The sequence below is a fragment of the Hirundo rustica genome, chromosome 28 (genome assembly GCF_015227805.2).
Source record: "Hirundo rustica isolate bHirRus1 chromosome 28, bHirRus1.pri.v3, whole genome shotgun sequence".
In the NCBI taxonomy this organism is placed as follows: domain Eukaryota; kingdom Metazoa; phylum Chordata; class Aves; order Passeriformes; family Hirundinidae; genus Hirundo; species Hirundo rustica.
The window spans coordinates 5014809-5035828 of NC_053477.1; the positions used below are offsets into that span (position 1 = coordinate 5014809).

The 21020-nt window shown below is 50.9% G+C and overlaps 2 protein-coding genes across 5 annotated transcripts in view; one reads left to right on the forward strand and one right to left on the reverse strand.

Annotated features, from left to right (window-relative positions):
- Positions 1–18044, reverse strand: part of ZMAT4 (zinc finger matrin-type 4) — a 45760-nt gene extending 27716 nt beyond the window's left edge. The window contains exons 1-3 of one of the 4 annotated variants that reach the window (XM_040087930.2): positions 17901–17953; positions 15940–16078; positions 3375–3476 (exon numbers count right to left, since the gene is read on the reverse strand). In XM_040087930.2, coding sequence (XP_039943864.1) covers positions 3375–3476; positions 15940–15954 — 117 coding nt within the window. In that variant the 5' untranslated portion in view covers positions 15955–16078; positions 17901–17953. Of the gene's footprint in view, positions 1–3374; positions 3477–15939; positions 16079–17900 lie in introns of all 4 variants that reach the window. The other 3 variants (XM_040087927.2, XM_040087931.2, XM_040087928.1) reach the window with 3 other exon arrangements.
- GINS4 (GINS complex subunit 4) overlaps positions 1–21020 on the forward strand; it is a 146504-nt gene that overhangs the window by 65633 nt on the left and 59851 nt on the right. The gene's annotated exons all lie outside the window — the stretch shown is intronic.

Sequence of the window (21020 nt, forward strand, 5' to 3'; positions counted from 1 at the left end):
ACAGGTAATCCAGAGAGAATCCAGCGCCAAAGAGGGTCGAGGCTCCAGAAAAAGGAAAGATGCAGAGATACAGAAATTCTGGGGCACAGACTTTCAGTGGCATTGCAGCAGCACCACATTGTCTCTAGCCCCTTGCAACCGACAGCGGAACACAAGGTGTGAAATGTCCTCCCCACACCGGCCACCACACCGGGTCTGGCCACCTCCAGCCTACGGATTCTTCACCCAAACAGCCACCCTGGTCCCTTTTGTTCCTCCCAAGGAGGAAAGGGGAGCCACGGTACCTCAGAGATACTTGGCATAGCACAGTGAGTGTCACCCAGGGATTGTCTCAGACAGTACTTCGCTGCTTTATTCCAGAAGCAGAAGTGGGAAGAGAGTTTTCTGATAGTTCAGGGGACAAATTCAGATAATAATTTGCTTAAAGAATTAAAATATGCAAATGCACACTCTTTCAGGCATCAACACCAACCAGTAAGATTTGCCTCATCTCTTTCTCACGGCTGTGCAAAAGCTGCCCAGCGTCAACCCCTCGAGACGCTCGGCACCACATTGATCTCGTTAAAGCACTTCTCATTTGGGAACGTCATTGAAGTCAATATCCCAAGGCAGCTACTGGGCTCACTCTGTCCTTGGGTGAACCCTCGAGAGGAGGGCAGGACCTGGCAGTTTCACCAGGATGGGAAGGAGAGCCAGGGTGCATCATCAGACAAAGCCAGAAACACAGTTGCATGAAGCACATGTAATAAAGGCAATATTTGCTGTATGTCAAATTGGAAGCAAAAAATGCTGCAAACACTCTGATCCTTTTGTCATTTTTCCACTACACTTGCCCTTGGAAATAATATTGTTTAATACTGCGTGACTGACATAAAATCATTTTTTATTCCTGGCAAAGTAGCACAGAATAAAAGTTATTGGTTGGTGATTTGGAGAAGGAGATGAGACAGCGATTGGAACTGACTATTCCTGTTTGGCAAGATAAAAACGTCCCCCTTTCATAGGCTGTTTCCCTCTATTTTCCTACAGAGAAATGTCTTATTTTGCATGCACAGAGAGCCAAGATTCCAGTCCCTGGCACAAGGGCTGCAGAGCTCACTTGACTGCGCTAGTGAGGCAGTGGATCAATTCCCTTTCTCTCCAGGCTCGCTCAGGAGGGATAAGGGCGCTGCTGACCAAAACAAACCCAGACAGAGCCCTGGCACCCAGCATCCCTGGCTGCACCACCACCAAGGGTCCTCAGCACCCATGGGGGCTGGGGTCACCACCCCCAGAGCTCCTGAAAATGGATTTTCAGAAAATTTAGTCCCATGAAGTTGATATTTCCCCTATGAAAATATTTTTTTTTTCACTATACAGCACTTTCTAAAAGTAGGAAGGCATAAAAAGAAAGGTGTGAAAATCGTGACCAGCTACTCTGATATTTAGAAAGAAACAGTGAATTTTGAACTCCTTTTATGAACTAATGGCCTGCAGGAAGGGCTTCCAGCCTCAGACAGGATGGAGCCCCCAGCTCCACCTCCCCAGAAAAGTGCAGGGCAGGTTTTCAGCCTCTCACCGTGCCTGTGGGCTCTTGGGACCAGGATGCCAGAAGGTTACCAGGAGAATGAGCATCGCACTCGGGAGCGGAGCCCAGAACAGACGCCCCAAAGGGACACTGCTCCCTGCCAAGAGCAGCAAAGCGTGGCACAGCCGCGGGGCAGGGGCACTGCCAGCCTCTGGGCCACCAGAGGGGATCCAAACTACTCTTTAGAGCTCACTCTAAGCCTCTGCTCTGTGTTATGCAACCCACCAGCAAGGTTTGGGAATGACATTATTGTGCCAAACATCTACAGCGTCTGCTGGGATTTCACAGCGGATGACAAACGAGCACAACACCTCGCACTAAAATATACAACAGAAAACAGTGTTGTTTTCCACATTTCAAAAACATCTGCTATGAATTAATGATTCAGCTCATACCTACAGTGACAGGCGCAGAGGAGACGAGATTGGCTGAGCACCCTGTGGCTCACCAGGCGCTGCTCCTGCTTCTGCAGCAATGCTCCTGCCTTCCGTGGGCAACATTTGGCATTCATGGTGCCCAGTACCAAGGTCTGGAAGGTGTCCCTAAAACTGCAGCCTTCAACTTCACAGAGCTGCCAGGGATCTCTGCTGCACACAGAGGGCAGCCAAAGGAGCAGATCAGAAGAGCTCCTAAGAAATTCACCAAAACAGACATGTAAAGTGCCCTACAAGCAAACTTACACTCTTGTTCCCATTGTTAATTAATGCAGCACAGCATCCTCAGATCATGTACATTAAGCTTCCTGCACATTCTCCACTGGCCACACAATTGTCTCCCTCATACATCAACAGCAAAACACTCGACTCAAGCAAACATTTGGTGTAATCTTCCAGGTCCCTGTGCACAAACTCTGCATCTGTTGGAACTTTGCAGACACTGGTGGTCTCCATGTAACCAAAAACAGAAGCAAAACACCCCTCCTGTGAGTGCAGAAGTCCCTCATCCCCCAGCTCATCACACAGAATGACAGAGCCGTTTAGGTTGCAGAAACCAAAACCACCTAATCAAACCAAATTATTCCATATTATCCAAATATCTGTCTTATCTCTACATTATATATGATGAATATACAGAGTTAATATAGTTTATTCTCTATACAAAAACTATGTAATATAGATAATGCAGACATGCATCACTTCTGGAGTCCTCCAGGACAGGCTGGACCATCTCACATGCCCTCAGGGGAGGACGATCCCCCGTGCACAGCCACCACAGTGACCCTGCGCCACTTCTGCTTTTGAATCTGAGAATCTCTGTTCTCCCATTGGGTGAACACCAAGAGCCCCTCACCATGGCAGGATCTACACCAAGGCAGTGGGTTTCCTCACCTGAAGGATTTTACAGCATCATATCCCTCCATAATTTCCTCCTTGTTTAATAGGAAAGTATTTAAGTTTGTTTTGAAGATATGCAGAGCTGTTAATTGCTGTTCTAACATGTCTCTAATAATCCATCCTTTCTAATTATTCATTGCTCGCTACCTCTTAAGTGCTGAAATACATTCGCAAATTCTAATCTATTCTCTGCACAATCAGTGATTCCTACTCAGCAAGCCACAGTGCAGCACATTTAATACAACCTGAGCTTGTTTTGCTGCACTCTTAATTGCCCTCCTTGCTAACTGTGTTTCCTTCAGTCCTGATCAAATTGCAGGCTGACTTGGCAAAAACAGAAGAAAAAGCCAGACATGCAGCAGACACCGCTGCAGTGACATCACTGACAGAGAAAGATGTAAAAACAGCTCTCCAAATGCTGAGTCTTCCGAGCAGAACTGCAGTGGTGGAGTAACAGACCAAGAACATCCTACCTCGTAATGGGCCACGCGCTGGGACTCGGAGATCAGCTGAGCACTGCACACCTTGCAGTAACTTTCAGTGAACAATTCTTGGTCAATGTCAGAGGATTTCATCTGTGCATGACAGAGAGCAGAGACAAGAAGAAGAATCAGTTACAGAAAGCAGGCAGATGTGTCTGACAAGGCTCCTATAGAGCCAAGGGCAAGGTAACGCTTGAACCGAGCAGCTCTTGTCACCGTGAAGGAATGAGACCAACGTGATACAGGTGTAAATGTGACACACAGCCAGTCCTCACCACACCCCCAGTCCCGCCCATTCGGAGTCCCCAGGGTTATGCACCAACAGCCCATGTCAAGTGTTCATTCCCTGCCCTGGGCAGTTCCCAGGTGCTGCTGGGGACCGCAGCGTGCCCCCTTCTCTGCTGCAGCGGGAGCAGTGGGACACAGGAGGCCAGGGGTGCCCAAGCACACCCATCCTCTGAGTGCCATAGACACAGCACAGGTGCCGTGGCACGGCTGTCCTGCCATGACATCCGTGTGTGAGCTACCTGTGAACAGCTGTTCCTCACTACCTTTCCTATCCAGAAACACCATGCACAGAACCAGCTGTGGCAGAGATCACTCAGGGCTCAAAACATGCTCGACCATTTGTTATACAACATAAAAGACCTTATAGAGACTTTTACAGAGAAGGCAAACAGCATCACAACCTGGAGGAAGGTGGTTTTAAGCTGGAAAAGCATTCTGTTGTATTTCCCAATTTAGATGTGGAAGAGAATTGTTTGGATGATTTACTGGGCTGTGCTGCTCTCCAACAGCTGTTTAAATATTTATGTGTTCCCCAGAACTTTCTATGAGGACACTTGCACCTTTAAAACCAGCTTGCTGAGTGCTCTGATTCACAGGAACATGTTACTCCTCTGTTCATAGCCTCCTCCTTGTGCCACTGCAGGTATACATACAGATCTGAACTCACAATCAAGGGGTGTATCAGGAAAGTTGAGGCTTAAAACAGACTGAACCCAAGCAGAGCCAGAAAACAACAGAAGCAGCTACATAGAGAGAATATTTAAAACCAACCCCTATGCAAAGTAAGAGGGAAAAGAGAGGCTGGTGCCGTCTCATTAATGCCAAGATAAAATCTATTAATTCACAATCATAACAAACCTGAGCATAATGAAGACTGATAATGCAGGTTTTATAGAGTTCATTCCACCGACTGGGAAGAAAAATAACATGGAAATGAACAGGGTATGAGATCTCATTAGCAGACAAAGTCAGGTGGAGAAAGGCCACTCACTGCCGGGCTGTGCAGCGGAGCTGGAGGTGGTTATGCCAAATCCCCAGTGTCCTGCCATCCCACGGTTATCGTGGTCCCTGCATATTTTATGAAAACAAGCAGCTGAGCTGACACCAGAGACTGCCAGCCTGGAGAGACCAGCTGGCCTTGAGTTCCAGGAAAAGGTTTGCTCAGGTGCTCTGGTTTACCACACAAAAACACAAATCTCAGAGCTCCTCTGCTGCTGCGCTTGCTCCTTGTTTGATTCTGTAAAGACATTTGCTTGTTTTCTCTTGCTATCTGACAAGTTTTAATCTTCATTTACCCTGTCCAGAGAGATGTTGCACTGAGAAACTTTCAAAGACACCAAAAGACCCTTTTAGGAATACAAGAAGTGCTGCAAAATTGCATCAAAGGCAAAACAAAGTGCGAGGAAGAAATCTCACTTAACTCCAACAGACTGACACAAAGCAAACCAAAGAATCTCATTAAACCTCAGTCCAGCAACCAAGCCAGAGACAGGTAACACTGCCTTCATTTGCATGCAGCCTGCAATGCTAGTACAAACTCTCATTGCAAAAATCAGAGTAAATCAAAAGCTTCTCAGTATTAGTTCAGCATTCTGTGCCCTGATAACAGAGCTCAAGTCTATTTTCCTCAAACAGAATCGTCTGTCCTCCTTTATAGCAGCAGGGGCTGAACAGGCTTATCCCAGAACTGGATCTCAGGCATTTTCTCTGAGCAGTTAAGTTCTGATACAGGTGTGGGACGTGTTCCCCTCAAAATCACAGGTTCAGCACCAGGAGAACACGGTGGTTCTGCTGATGATGTGACTGTTGTGCACCACAAATCATGTGTAAATATTCAAGTTACCTAATAAAAGTCTCTCTGGAATAGGAGACCCTCACATAAAGCACCCAGAGCACAGTTACATGTGCCAGAAGCTCCCCCTCTCCTGCCCTGCTCCCACATCCTGGTGTATCTTCCCTGCTGGTGGGACCACGCTGCTCTGCCTGGCATCACTTGAGCACTCAGTGAGGCACAGCTCCTGGCTGCCTCCACCCCACTCTCTGCAGAGGACAGCCTGGCACCTCCCCAGGCAGCTCCTCAGCTCCCAGAGCTGTCTCCAAACTGCCACACTTCCATGGAACCACTGGTGGAAGGATGGGGGTCCCCTCCCTCCAGGGCAGTTCAGGGACCAGCTCTCTCTGCCTGGATGCACAGGTGAGCAGCAGCAGGTCCCGGTTACCTGAAAGCTCCCTGTGCCCCAGGAAGCACAGCAAGCCCAGGACTGCCCAAGCCTGAGGGATGGCAGGGTCCCCTCGTGCCAAAATGTAACCACGTGTCCTCATGCCTGCAATTCTGGCAGAGAGTTTCACTGTTGCTTTTTCCAGGCATTGCTTTTTCATGGTGATGAAAAGTACAGCAAGGTAGAGCAGAGAGGGATGGGGATTAGGAAGAGCAAAAGGAAGCTATACCTCCTTCATGCTTTTGCATGAATATATTAGGCTAAACTGCTATGAGGATTCAAGCATACGTAAGCTTGGCTACTTAAAATAATTAGAAAACTATGGTAACAATAACTGCTTTAAGCAAAATTAATTTTTGACAAAAAATAATAGATTCACCTTAGCAAGGATTTCCACACAGGCATTCCACTGCCAGCAACCATTCATAGAAATCGCCCTTGCAAAGTCGCCACTGAAACCAAGACAGCCCCAGAACAAGTTTAAATTCAAGCACCAGTCACTGACTTGAGAAAATGACAATTACCTGTCCCACAGAAAAGCAACGGAGGAGCAGAAGCCTCTTCCCCTCCTCAGCAGCGGCCAAAGAACGCCCAGCTAACATGCAGTGAAATGAATGCCCCTCTCCACCACACAGGTTTTTAAGCTGCCAGTCCCCAGGGTGGCACTGGCACACGGACCTCAGGGAAGCTCCAGGGCTGGTGTTCCCCTGGGGATCAGCGCAGGAGCCCCGTTACAAGCAAGAACCAAATGCCTGCTTCCTGCAAAGGGACTGGTGCAGAGGTGCCACAGCAAGGCTGGATGATGGCTCCTCTGCATAGCTGCAAGGGCTCCCCTCTGCAGCAAGAGGCAGACTCTAGACACGAAACCCTGAAAAAGAACACAGCTTTGTGCTGCGGGTGCCCGGCCTAAAACCAGCACTTCCTTCTCTCCAGAGAAGCTCCCTTGCCCGTTTCTGTCCCATCTCAGATACACTTTGCATTACCCTTCTGTGGGTTAATCTGAGCAGTGATTTATTAACTTCTTCTGCCTGCAAGTGTGATAAAGGGAGTTCATAAGCAATTAATATTTATGTATTTCTAATCACTTAATACCACTCTGACTCTCTCCCTGCCCACACATGCCTAACTACTCCAGGACTGACCAGCCCTCAGCTGATCTCACCTCACAGCCCATCTGTCAAAATGCAGCACAGAAGAGAGGGATTTCCCTGCCACAGCCATCGGCACGTCCTCGGCTGTGAGGGACACTCAAGGGCAATCGCAGGTGCTGAGCACGGTGGGACATGTCCCTGCACACTCTCGGAGACTTTTCTTGCTGAGAATTGAAGAATTAACATGGGGCTCATAACTCTGTCACCTGGACACAAACTCACGCTGAGGAGAAGCACTTGGTCTGCACACTGAGGTATAAACATCTGTCCTCCTACTGTCCTCCTCCTCAGGTGGGGACGTGATGGGGCCTCTACCAAAAATGACAATCGCTTTGTGCCCTTCAGTGGGGTTTATTATGGCCTCCTGTGCCAAGTCCCCTCCCTGCTCCAGATCCATGGCCCCTGCACGTCGGCTCAGCACCCCCAAGAATGGCTCACGGCGTCAGAGAAGACCTTGTGCCATATGGTTGCGATTCTTCTCAGAGTTTGGGCTGACTGTAACAGCCCAATGAAAAACCAATTTGATCAGACTGATGCCAGGTTTTGGCAATGTGCAGAAAGGTGCCAACTAAGCTGCACTACATTTTAGAGGACAGCAACCCACAATTGACATCAGAGACATGCAAAGCCAAATTCCTTTATAAGGAAATGCTTTGCACCAGCTCAATCCCTCCAGGTGGGGTCACGTGCTAAATGTGTCCCTGCCACACAGAAGAGTGGTGGAAGTGCCCTGGAATTCCTGTACACATTCATTTTTTCTATTGCCCAATCAAGGGCAAGGAGTGCCTTAGGAAACACTGGATTCAGCAACTTGGTTTTTTCCAGTCAAGAGGAGAGAAAAAAAAATTGTGGTCTCTTATCTGATTTACTCTTGAAGGCTTATAATCACTTTTTACAAAATTAACAGCCTCTGAAATCCCCACACTGGGGCAAAAGAGAAGCAGCAGCTGAGCACGTGCACAAATGCCAAATGCAAACAACAAGCCGAAAATTAAATGTCCTGATTTTCATGTTATGAATTATTTGTGGCTCTCGCTGCTGTCACTCTCCCATGGATTAACATCTCGTGTAACACCTCCTGTTTTCGTCTGTTGTTTAATTTGTATTGCAATAAAAAGAAAAAAAGCCTTTACTAATAATTAATGTGCTTTGAGCAACTCTGTCACTGCACTTACTTCGAGGCATCTGAAGAAATGCAAAACTGCCTTTTGAAGTGCCTGGTTTCCCAGCACAAGACAATGGCTGAGACTGTTCCATGAGTGCAATCCTCCTCCTGCTTTTATTGCCTTGAGACAGTCTGGGTGCTGGAGGCCACAGCAGCCAGGAAAAGGGCTGGGGTGGGGCAGCACAAATCTGTGCTGCTGGCTGTCCCTGGCAGCCACAGACATGACAGGACAGACAACTCATCCCATCGTGATGACAGGACTGTGCAGCCCACCCTGAGCTGGTGCAAGAGCCCAAATTCACAGCCATGGCATCTGCAGCCTCAGCATGTACCAGCACCTGAATTTCCTTCCTGTCCCCCCACAGTCCCAGAGAGGTGGAGCAGGGAAATGTAAGAGTCCAGATAATCCTGTGTCCCAGAGGTCATGGTAGTGTGTCCCTACCCACAAAGAGCTCCCTATGAGCCACATCTCAAAGAGGATGTGTGCGCTATTTTCAGTTTTTCCCATTCTCCTGCCAAATCAAAGATGTTCCATGTCCCTCCAGCTGCGCTGCACATCTGCCATCTCTACCATGCTTCACCTTCCCTGCAGTTCTTGTTTGGTTTGGGGTTTATCCCAACTCCCTCCATTCCCTAAATCCTCTACAGACTCAATTTGCTTCACTTCTGCACTGAGCCTTTGATGCATTTTGACACGCTTTATTGGAGCCTTGAAAATCAGAACAAGATTGTGCGTGGCATGAGCTGGGGAGCAGGAGAGATCCTGCACGTGGCTGCTGCATGTGTCAGCACAGAGAGGAGAGGTTGTGGAGAACAACACAGGGGAGACGGAAGTGCCCAAGGGGCCAGGCTGGATGGGCCTTGGAGAAATGTGGGCTAGTGGAAGGTGCTCCTGCCCATGGCAGGGAATTGGAACGAGATGTTCTTTAAGGTCTTTTCTAACCCAAACCATTATGGGATTCTGTGTTTGCCAGGGCTAAGAAAAGTACAGTCACACAACAACAGTGCCCTCCCAATGGATGGAAATGAAAAGAGCATCTCAGCTTTTCATGCCGCTGTGGGGAAGAGATTCCCAGGGATGTCTCACTGAATTCCCAAGACTCACGAGCTCTGGGCTAGGGGGAAAGCTGCCAGATGTTCCCATCTCCTCACCTAACCATCAAGGTACCATTTATAGGAACAGAACCAAGCAAGAAAACAGCCCAATGAACACATCAGTAAAAGCAGTGTTCTGTGGCAGAGGGAAGCCAGGAGAGACAGGTAATACCCTCCAGGCAGAACAGCAGCAGGGCCAAGCCTCCAGGTGTGCCTCTGCAGCCCCCACCTGCACCACACCGGGCAGCGCAGCACGCACCTACTGCCTGCTTGAAGTGGGAACAAAAGGCAAGCAACAGAAATTACAGACACTCAGAATCAGAGAGCGAAGGACAGATCTGGGTGTGCAGTGGACACAAGCCCTCCATGCCCCAAAGTGCCTCAGGGGACACGAGGGAAGGCCACTGCCAAGTTTAGAGGGAGCCACACCGCAATTCTGCGAGTAACATCACTCCTTCCCTACAAATGCAAGTATCCCATTAAGCATGTGAATTTTTCTAATTATTCACACTATATCATGTAGCAGGGTTTAATTGCAAACATGTGCTGATTTGAATAAAAACACATTTTAAAAAAAGAGATTGATGTATTGTGACTGGTTTAATACAGTTCGTAGGAACTCAAGGGAGAGCAATCACATTTCGTGCCTCAGGGTATCGACTGTGTCCTGCACACTTCAAGGACAGGACTCTGTCACTCACGCCAGCATGGCCAGGTGGCACAGCTCAACCCTTAGCAGTGAGGACAGCCCAGAAATCTCCTGAAATAAGGGTTAAAAAAGGCCTATGTATACTTCGCAGCGACTACACTCGAGATAGAGGGGCCGCTGGAGTCAGATGCAGAGGGGAGGGACTCGCTTGCATTAGGATGCTTATCAAAAGAGGGACCTTGTCCTGGGACCCAGCTACTGCAGGCACCCCTCTGTAGGAACAGATTCCCCTTGACTAAACCCGGGGAGGATGCCCAGTCCAGCACAGCCCGGTCTGAAACCCCGGCACGTGCTCCCACTCGCCCCCGCATCCCGCTGCTCTCCCCGCCACACTCCCTCCCATCCCGGCACCCAGAGCGTGTTTTTGGCAGCTCTCGGAGCCCGCAGTCACGAGCAGCGGCTGCCGCAGCCCCCGCGCTCCCCGGGGACCCTGCCAGGGGTCCGGGCGTCGCGGCCGCAGCGCGGGCAGCAGCGCGGCGCCTTGCGGGCACACGCCGCCGAGCCAGGGTCACCATGCGATGCCCGCGGTTGCTATGGAAACGGCGGATTCTCACAAAAAGACACATAAATAGCGTCGGCACTCGCTGAGCGCGGGCGCAGGCGGGCTGGGGGCGCCCCGGTGGCGGGGTCGCTGCTGCCCGGAGCAGGGGAGCGCACAGCCAGCGGCTCCCGCACGGCCCCTCCTGCAGGCACCGTCAGGACGACACGTTTATTTTTGGATAAGCGGGACCTACTTTTTCCAGTGGCTCCCTAATAACGTACAAAATGGCAGGAAGCGAGGCAAGCCGAATCCCATGCCGGCAGCCCGTTGCCTCTGGTACTTTGCATAATCAGGGCTTGTCAGTCCCCATCAGCTTCAGCTCAGAAACCCAAGAGGAAAAGCCATGTAAGGTGGCAACAGACTTAGAAGAAGCCTCCAGAGAACAAATCTGTCCACCGCTGATGGGGGATTATTTTAATTCTGGATTTCTGATAAAAGTCTGCATGCTTGCCTAGCTGGCTAAGCTAAAGCACCTCTTCCCAAAACTACCATCAGCCTCGGCAGCACTAACCCGTTTACCGTCGCTGCTGACAGCGCCAAATGCACCCTGCCCAGCAGACGTTAGCCAAGTCAGAGACAGCAGAGGCAGAGATGCTCCTGGTTATCCACGAGTTTTCCGCCAAGGTGCAGCTGAGCCCCTTTCCCCTCCCGAGGATGGTTCCTCTCCCATCCTGTATTTGCCAGCCAGAGATGACTCACCGGGTGCCACCTGGTGAGGATTTACAGGAGCCCGGGTGCCACCAAGGCAGCTGAGCAACTGGCCAGGAACCCTCCCTCCCTTCCTGCGATGACTGATGGACTCTGCTCCCTTCAGCCACAGCTCCCTGCAACAGCAGAGCTTCTCGTCATCGACAAAATGATTTAGAAACAAGATATCAGGCATGCAAATGTTTTCAGAGTCCCCCAGTTAGCAGAGAGCAGCTAAAGCTCTGGCCTCATTTAACTGCACATCCAAATTCCACATCCTCTAAAGGGTATCGGCAGATTTCATTAAACTCCTTCTTATTATCATGTAATCTGTCAATTAGCTTTGTGAGCATCAGCAAACAAGGAGCTTTATCTTAAGTAAAACATAAAACATTTACATCCTTCTTACAGCACTTTATCTTTGCCCATCTTTGATACAAAAAAGAAAAAACAACCCCCTCCTTTTGATTGCATTTGCTCTTTTCTAAGAGGCAGGAGCATCTCCCACTCTCAGCCACACTAAGCAGAAGCATGCTGGACTTTTATGTCAGACCAGTCTTCCTTGTGCTTGGGAGCATCTCAGCAAGCCACTCGGATAATTCACGTTTCATTTTCTCCTCTGGAAAAAAACACCATTCTGTCCCTTTCCAATAGGTGGGCAATGAGAAATGGTTCATCAATGCAGTGCTCCAGCCCCATGTGCCAAAGGGTCTCCAGAAATGCAAATTGTTCTATTTTTGTGAGAAATTAAACTGCCATTGCAGAAGAGCTGGAGCTGGGCACGCTCTGGGGCGGGCACTGGCTGCTCCTTTCAGAGACCAGCTCTGACTCATAGGTTTGGAAAGGTCTCCCTTTCCCTGCATAGTCTGGGGACTCCAATTCCTACAGTATTTATTAGGCATCTCCTGTGGTACTCACCAGCAACAGAAAGGCATTAAAACAAGTTAATGTGTTTCATATATCATCCATCTTCCAAGTGGAGCTGGTAGGTTACCCCGCAGCCACGGCTGTCAGCCTTACAGTCTGGCTAGGAGGAAAAAGGGCTCAAAAGCGCTCCTTGTATGTTCTGCAAAGCCAGAAACATCCCAGCTGCTTTGTAATGCCCTGTCTAACCCACTCTGGGAGCAGGGCACTAGGAACTGGCTCCTCACACCCCTCTTCTTCACTACTCTGTTCCCAGGTGTGGGGATCTGCTGGGACTCCCCAGCCTGTGCCTCTGTGGGGCGAGGGGAGCAGCCCCACACCTCCTCACAAAGGCACAACAAGCTGAAAGTGCAGTAATTAAACAGAGAAAATAACGGGTCCCCACACTCTGTGTGGCTCCTGTCCCCACCAGACTACCATGAACTACAGCTGCGTGCTTGAAAATTAGACAGATTAATTATTGCTACAATTAGTAGTATTGTGAATCATCTCTGGTGGCAGGAAATAATATTGTCATAAACTTGTCTAATTGCTCAGTATTTTCAAATGAGCAGTTGAATCCTCAGTTATCATCTTGATGCTTTCACTAGTGACATTGTAGGACGGAAAACACAGAATTGATTAATTAGTTTTCATTTTAAGTAAAACTAAACTCTGGCTTTCCTCTGCCCTGTGCTGTCACTGAAGCCAAGACTGAAGCTCAGAGGTGGCAAGCACAGACATGGAAGTCACAACCAGCGTCCTGAGATCCAGGGTTAGAGCTGAGAGCAGGGGAACTGCCAGCCTAAGCACCCTCATCACACACCGAGGCCACAACAGTTTCTGCCTCCAATGCAATCAGCTCACATGTGCTTATTATATATCAAATAATAGAGGGGCTTGCACGGCATTCTGCACAACAGCAGGTTTAACCAACTAATTTATGGTTTCAAATGCAGTGGGTGTTCAATTCCATCCCGTTCCTGGGGGTTTCTGACAAGTCACTGTAGGTGCTGTAGAGCCAGCACTCCGAGCTTTTCCCATTTTCTCAGTGAATTTTGAAACCAGAGCATGTCTCACCTCCACAGCTTGCTGCTGGGTGTCATGTCTCTGGCTACATCCTTCAAGATGCCTTTAAATACCAATGTCTCACTTCACCACCAGGTCCACCCACTGTTTTTAAGTGGCTAGATCAAATTTAGGAGCAGTTTTGAGTTCACAGTGCAGTTCTCCACATCTCCTCATGGCTCATGTCACTTTCGGAGAGCTGTGGGTGCAGCTTCACCACGCCCAGCTCACAGGCACTGGGGATCTTGCCCGGGCGCTCTTTGTGATACACACAAGTAACATGCATGTGATATATAAGCAAGTAGATCAAAGCAGGAGACAAGTGACACCTTTAGGGCCTCAAGTGCTGAGGATGATAAACTGGAAAGGTTTATTTATATTCTCCCACCTTCAGGATTCGTTCCACCAACAAAGATGAATTGGCAAAAAGCAGGTCTAAGCTTACCCATGCCTTCTACACCATTTCCCCTTAAACAAGGAAAAGTAAATATATTTCTGCTTCAGAATTAAGAGCAGCAATATTCTTCTCCCCTATTGCTTTCTAAATGAAGGTCCTGAAAATCCTTTTTGAAGCTTCCCAAATTCATTTCCAGACCTGCTCCCTGCTGTGCTCAGGAGAAATGGATTAAACAAGCCTTTTGAAGAGCAGCTGCCCTTAAGCTGCTCCGGGGACAGCTCAGCTCAGCTTTTTCCATGTCTCCTGGAAGCAGGACAGACACCAAAACTCCCAGGACCAAACCTGCATGTACAGGCAAAATGCTGCCATTTGGTGAGCGCTGCACCCAAGGCTTGAGTCCCAGGCAGCCAGGGCTGGCAAAGTCACCCAGGCGCCTGACAGCACAATAAAGGCCTAAAACCTGTCAAGCATTGCACAACAGGCAAGTTTTCATACTGCAAATATTCATCTCCAGCCATTTCTAGTTAATGAAACAGAGCAAACTGTCGAGGAAAATGGGAACATTACAGTAAAAACAACAACAAATTAAACTCTAATGCAATTAGAGAGTAATTAGGGATCTATCCTCTGGGAACATTTTGGAGCTCTGGGTCTTTCTTAAAATCGGATCCCTCTGCAACTTTATTCCTTTCTAGTTAATAAGGAAGAAGCGAGTGGCACGGCTCCCCCTGGTTCCCCGCAAAAAGCCATCTTCTGCTCTGCAGGAGCCCGAGGTGGTGGCAGGTAAAGCATTCACACCTTCAGGCCAAGGAAAACGCAGGTGTCAGCAGAACAGGGTGCAAAGGGAGAACAGAAACCACTGCCTGTGTCTGCTGCAAGGTGACCAGAAACACAAAGACCCAAATGCTCTTGTGTACGCGCCAGGCTGAGCAGGCACAAGCCAACAGCAGAGCATAAGCCACCCCAGAAAACCTCTTGTTTTCCTGAGCACAGCTCTGATACAAGCCACAGCCCAGAAAAATATGTATTTGATACCTCCTGACTTTTTAAATATACTCCTATATACACCTTAACTAAACCTCTCAAGCGTGCTCAGGACAGAGCAGAGCAGCCTTTGGGCATCAGTCCCTGCAGTGCCCTGGGCAGGGCACAGGGACCCCTCAGCACTCACAGGTGCCCCACAACCTGCACACTGCCTGGACTGCCTCCCTGACAGCCCGGAGAGCAGGGGACATGGAGTGTGGTACCAACAAAGCATCCAGGAAATCACAGGAGAACTGAACCGAAGAGGCAAAGATGCACTGTCCCATTCAGCTGTTTCTCCATCCAGGCTCATCCACACGGTGCCCGAGGGTTACAGCAAAGCCTGGCGCTGTTAAACCTTCCTCTGGGGGATGCAGACACAGTGAACACTCTCTCTTCAGAGGGTGAGGTGGTAGGGCATGAAAAAAGGCTTTCTCTCCATTCCCTGAGCCTGCTGCTATTCCTGGGGGCAGGCCCATCTGCATTTCACAGCTCCAGTACCGCTCAGCAAGGCATGTTTATCTGGCTTTGAAAGGAGTAATAAAGTTATGTCCCGCCATATGTCCTGCTACCTGCCCAGCAGGTGCCAGGGAGACAACCCCCTCTGCGTTCAGCAGAGGACGGCATCTGTGCAAGGAAGGGAGGTGGGAACCTTGACCTTCAACTGTTTCTGTACTCAAATCTGCCCTTGGGACACCGAGCCCCATTCTGGCCTAGAAACTGGCCCAGTTCTGATCTCTCAAACCAGTTCTGGATCTCAAGTCACACCTCTTTCCTTGGGAACTTAACCCAGATAAAGTGAGAACCCCAGATCCAAAAGTGCCAGAGCACCAGTGCAAGGACCAGCCCCAGCACCCCACAGCCATCCCCAAGAGGGTTTGAAGAGCCCGCCTAATCATGAAAGAACACCTTGCAATGGAAAAGGGTATTATTAGAGACTCAGGGGTCTCAGAAAGGTGCCAACTTTTGGTCAAAAGTCGCTTCTTGCAAAGGAATAATTCTCAGCAAACCCCCACTATTTTTGGCGGCCCTTAACCACTGGCATGAGGGCTGTTTGTTGGGGGGCTTGGGGATCTCTCCTCCCTCCCTGCAGGGAGGGATTACAAACCCACCACCACACCAAGCATCAGGTAAATCCCCAGCAAAGGGGGAGAGGTGGTGCAGGAGCTATAAATCCCCAGAGAGAGGAAGCCAGCTGCTCATTGTGAGCAAGGTGCTCAGTCAGCAAGGACCAACTGGCTGCACGAAATCCTCTGCAAACTGGAAGCAGAAAATAAATCCAGGGAAATATCAGCAAAACAACTCCTTACACAGACACTTCTCATGTGGGGCAGTCAGCAATTCTGGGAATAGCTGGGGAGGCCTCTCAGGGTGCAGCACACCTGGAAAAGCACACTTCCTCTGTGCTGTCCAGGGCAGGAGAAGGCAGAAAAGCTCGAGGCAGGAAAGCTGGATGCAGAAGAAAAGTTAAGACTGAGCAACTCAGAGGCAAGGGAAATGACTTCTGAAACACCCCAGCCAGCCAGGCACATGCAGAACCATGGTGCAACGTATGGACAAGGATCAGTTATTTGGAGTGACTCAGAAATGACTAAGAATGGTCAGAAAAAATCAATTGTGAGGACTGGAAATTACCACAAATTTTGAAACTGTCCCACCCCAGGATGTGGCCCAAAGGCAGGATCCTCTCCAGGGAGAGGGATGCAGGAGGTGCTGGTACAGGAACACTTGCATCAGGAGGTTTATAATCTACAGGTTGACACTATTCTGTGAGCAATAAAGGATTCCTCACCTCCTGTTTCTGATAAAATCAGGGGGAAAGACCTATTTGTACTCTGGAAAGCTCCTGTGCTGCCTCTCCTTCCTGTCCCTTCCTACAGTAGATGAGTCACTGTCTAGAACCTCTAGCAAAACACCTCTTCTTGTTATCAGGTCCCTGCTACTCCCTGCCCCACAGCACAGTGCCGTAAGTGTCAGGTGATGCTCCAGCTCACTATCCCCGACCTATGCAATGACGAGGGGCCCAAAGCTGAAGCCCCTCTGCCCAGCATCCCCCTTTCAGAGCTGCTCCTCCCCAGGAGCATCCCCTCGCTCCCCTCTCACCCTCCGGGGTCGATGGTTGTGTTTTGCAGAGGGACTGCACGTGCTCCTGCAAGAGCAAACACCACAACCTCACGCAGAAAATGCAAACTGGTGATTTTTAACTCAACGTTCTTCAAATCTTGTTCTTCATTAAATACCACACACTTAGGTCACTTCAGCATCACGGGAGGTTAAAAGGAGTGTGTGGCTGCCCCAAGGACACCCACCCAAGCGTGATTAGCATCAGGAGCTAGGGGGGCACTGCCCAAGTCCGGTGTCACTAACTGAGGTAAACGAACCGCTAGCAATCCAAACAGCTCAGGGGTCAGTTGCCAGAGACCCTTCACACAGCCAGACCAGGTGCAGTTTCTCTCGCGCTGTGTCAGGGACAGCTTTGGCTGGGCTCCGACCTACGGACACCCCCAGTACAACACGTGGGGCCAGGCAGCCCCGCGGCGCTGCACGGACCGATCACCTCCGCCGGCCGAGCAGCCGCTGCGGCCGCTCCGGGCTGTCCCTAGGGACGGCGGCCCCAGCCCGCAGCTCAGCGGCCTCCCTGCAGCCGTGCTTTTGGTCTCCAAGCCCTGGTGGCTTAGCAAGTTCTCCAAACTTCCCAAACAACACAGAGAACAGGCTTATTTTCCTGCATCTACTGACATCCCCGCTCGTACCCCAAGCGCCCCGGGAGCTCCCGTTCCCACGCCGGACCATGGGGACGCCTGTGCAGAGTTCATTCTGGCAAAGCACCCCGAGCTGCACCACCCACCGGCACGGGGGCTGCTTCCCCAGAGTCCCGCACCCAGAGGCCTGGCTGCCTCCGGCCGCCGCCTCACAGGTGGATGCAGCATTCCATAAAAACTCCGCCGGGAAAACACCCCGAGGCTCGGCGCGGGTGTGGACCACTCGCAGGGCGTGCGGCGGTCACCACCGACTAACGCCGTAGGTGGCACGGGGACAGAGCCGCCCGCTCCCTAACGGGTCGAACCTGCATCCCGGCTCCATCCGCAACAGCGCTGGCATCGCCCAAACCGCTCCGGCAGCCGCTCCCAGCCGGTACCCGACCGCCTCCCACCGCCAGCATTGACACCGCTATTAACAGACTCCGGTTCCTCCGCAAACTTTCCTCCAACTCCCATCAACAGATCCCCGCAACCACCCCCGCGAGAGCCGGCGGGTCGGCGCCCGGTACCTTCGGGTCCGGCCGGTGCCCCCGGGGCCGATGGGCACTGACTCCGGGGCCGCTGCCTCGGGGCCGCTCCAGCCGGGCGCGGGCGCCGCTCCCCTCGCCCGGGCTCCGGGGCCACCGCAGCCGCAGCTCCCGGCGCTCCGGCGAGCCCAGGCCGAGTGCGGCGGGGGGCGGCGGGCGGGGCCGGGCCGGGGCCGCGGCTCCTCCCCGGCAGCGCCATTGGCTCCGCCGGGCTCCGCAGGGCCGCCCGCCGCCCCCGGCCCCACCGCCCCCGGGCCCGCAGCCCCCGGCCCCGCGGGCAGCTCGGGGCGCGGCGGAGCCGTCCGGTCCGGCCGCCACCCGGGGGACAGGTCTGGCACGGGCAGAGAGCGACAGGACGCGAAGGAACGTCTTTGAACAGAAAGAAGGGAGATTTGAATCAGATGTGTGAAGAGATTCCTCCCTGTGAGGGTGGGGAGGCCCTGGCACAGGTTGCCCAGAGAACCTGTGGCTGCTCCTGGATCTCTGGAGGTGCTCAAGGATAGGTTAGCCGGGACTTGGAACAATCTGATCTAGTGGAAGGTGTCCCCTGCCCACATCAGGGGGTTGGAACTGGATGATCTCTGCTCTCCCTTCCAACCCAAGTCATTCTGTGAGTCTGTAGTTTTCCCCACTGTGAAAATAGAAGGATGCTCATACCTGATTTGCGGGGCAGAGGCTGTGAAGGGTATCACAGTCGCCAGGGAGAACATACTTCCAGACTCTTTACTTTTGCAGATGACACACTCACTTTAATGCCCTGGATTTATGGAGTGAGCATCCCTGGCACTGCAGGCGCCCACCACACACAGCACACGGGGACAGTGGGAGGCAGGTTCCTGCACGGGCAGGAGCGGCTTCCCCAGTGCAGCAGCTGGAGGAGAACAAATGCCAAAGGGAACTGGATGGGTTCGTCTCCAGTCAAAGGTTGGTCACGGCCCCAGGGGAGGCAGCAGGCAATGAACAACTGCCCCAGGCCAGGGTCAGAGCAGAGGAGTAAGGCAAGGATCAGAGCAAGGCAATAAACAGGAGAAGGAGAAATTGGAGGGACACAGACACCTGCAAACTACACGATGGGAAGACGATCCCTAATACAACATGAGACACACATGCCTGGGAGTCTGTGATGCAAAGTCAGGCTCAAACCAAACTGTCTCCCCACTCTGAAATCCAATAATGCCTGCATCTGGAAAGAAGGTGGATTTCCCTTATCTTTGTGCATGCTATCCCCAGGCAAAGCCATTTCAGAATGCAGGCTGAGAGTCCTGGAATCCCGGGTTGTAGGTGAGCACAGTCCAGGCACCATCCCTCTGCCAAGGCACTCCTGCAATGCCGTCTTGCCGCCCTCCCTTCTGCCTACCACAGGGAGCAGGGTGAGGACTAGCTGGTAACAGGGAGGCTCAGCTAGGTAAACTAGCTGAGCGTTTCTGTCCCAGCGCCGCTGAATTGGGCAGTGCCTCATTTGCCAGCAGATGAGGTAAGAAGCGGGGGATGTGATGGAGCAGAGATGTTGTACCTCAAGCCCTGTGCTCCCAGGTGTAAGGCTGTGCAAACAGCCAGGACAAAGGCAGTTAATCTAGCTCTGCTCCACCTCCCTCAGTCCCCATAATATCCCGCGGCAGGGATGAGGTTGCTGAGTCTCCATAGGGGAGGGGAGATGGCTTAAAGGCTTTGCAGCTCATGGCAGTTGGTGGTTGCACCCCAGAGGAACTGAGGCATACTTGTCAAGATGTGGAAAGGCTCCTTTGTGCCTTTGCTTCCAAAGCCAAGTGAAACTAAGCTTGCATCATTCCCCTCCTGAACGTTTGGCGAATCAGGACCGTTACATGCCTCCCCCTTTTCTCCTCAAACTGCTCTGCTGTCCAGGTGTCAGCTTTTCCAGGGTCTGATAAAAATGCTGCACCTTCAGCAACCCATGTTTTTGGGAAGCAGATGTGGCACACATCACACAACAATGGCAGAATGGACCTGGGGCCTGTGAGAGCTCTGCAGGCACCCACAGCCCAGCCGTGGCTGAGGGGCACTAACAAGGTGTTGTCAGAACCTCCAAGAGATGAGTCTGTGTAGTTTAAATCGTTTCTATTAAAGATATTTTGCAGACAGTCTCAAGGATTTTGTACGTGCAGTGCAGCAGGCTGAGCCACACCACTGTCCTGCTACCACATACCTGGGGCCTCGTCTCAGTGGTAACATGGACTTAAAATCACCCTCTATCACACAAACATTAGAAAGAAAAGACTTCACCAGCAGATTTTCCATTTCCAGCTTAATCTGCTTAACAGTAGTTTTACAAACTATCTGAGCTTCATGATCCCACTTGGCTCTTTAACTGTAAAAAATAAGTGTTAAGGAGCATCTAAGCCATGCAACTAAGCCTCCAAAACTGACACAAACTCTTTAGAGATGCCACCTGGAGTCTCAGATACTTTAGTGCTAAGAAAGGCAGATCAGACAATATTTGCAATGATGCAGCTACCATTCAGGGAAGAGCTGGTTCTTAAATCATTTCCTCACATTTTTTGGAGGGGGTTGTGTAATTCCCAGGAACATCCCATGCTCACTGGCAATAAGTGGCAGCACAGGTACAAGAAGTGTTAGAAATAATGGTGAAAACCCAACTTTTGCTCTGTCCCAGCACCCTGCAGGGCTCAGGATTATATTTGCTGGCCCCGAGCTGGGCTAACTTTGGAATAACCCAAAACACATCAAAACAAGGAGCTCTAAAGCAGCAGCTGTGATTGATTAATCACAGGAGTGAAGCTGAAGGATTTGATCATTCTCATAAGCTCTTTAAAATCTTATTCTTCAAAGAAGGAGAGGTTACCACAGACATGGAACAAAGCAAATCAAAAACTGGAGCTGATTCCTTCCTGGAAAGGCTCTGGATATGCTGTGTGTCCAGCTCCTGTGTGCATTCACAGCTCAGTGCCTGGACATCAGAGCCCACCAAAGCACCCTGCAAAACCCGCCCAAGCACATCAGCACCAAGGCTGGGAGTAGGTCACCTTGTCAGACAGAGGGGGGTTGCTGCAAGGAGCTGCATCTTGCACTTCAAAAATCTACTTTCTATCTCATTCCAGTAAAACAACTGACATGTGGTGAATG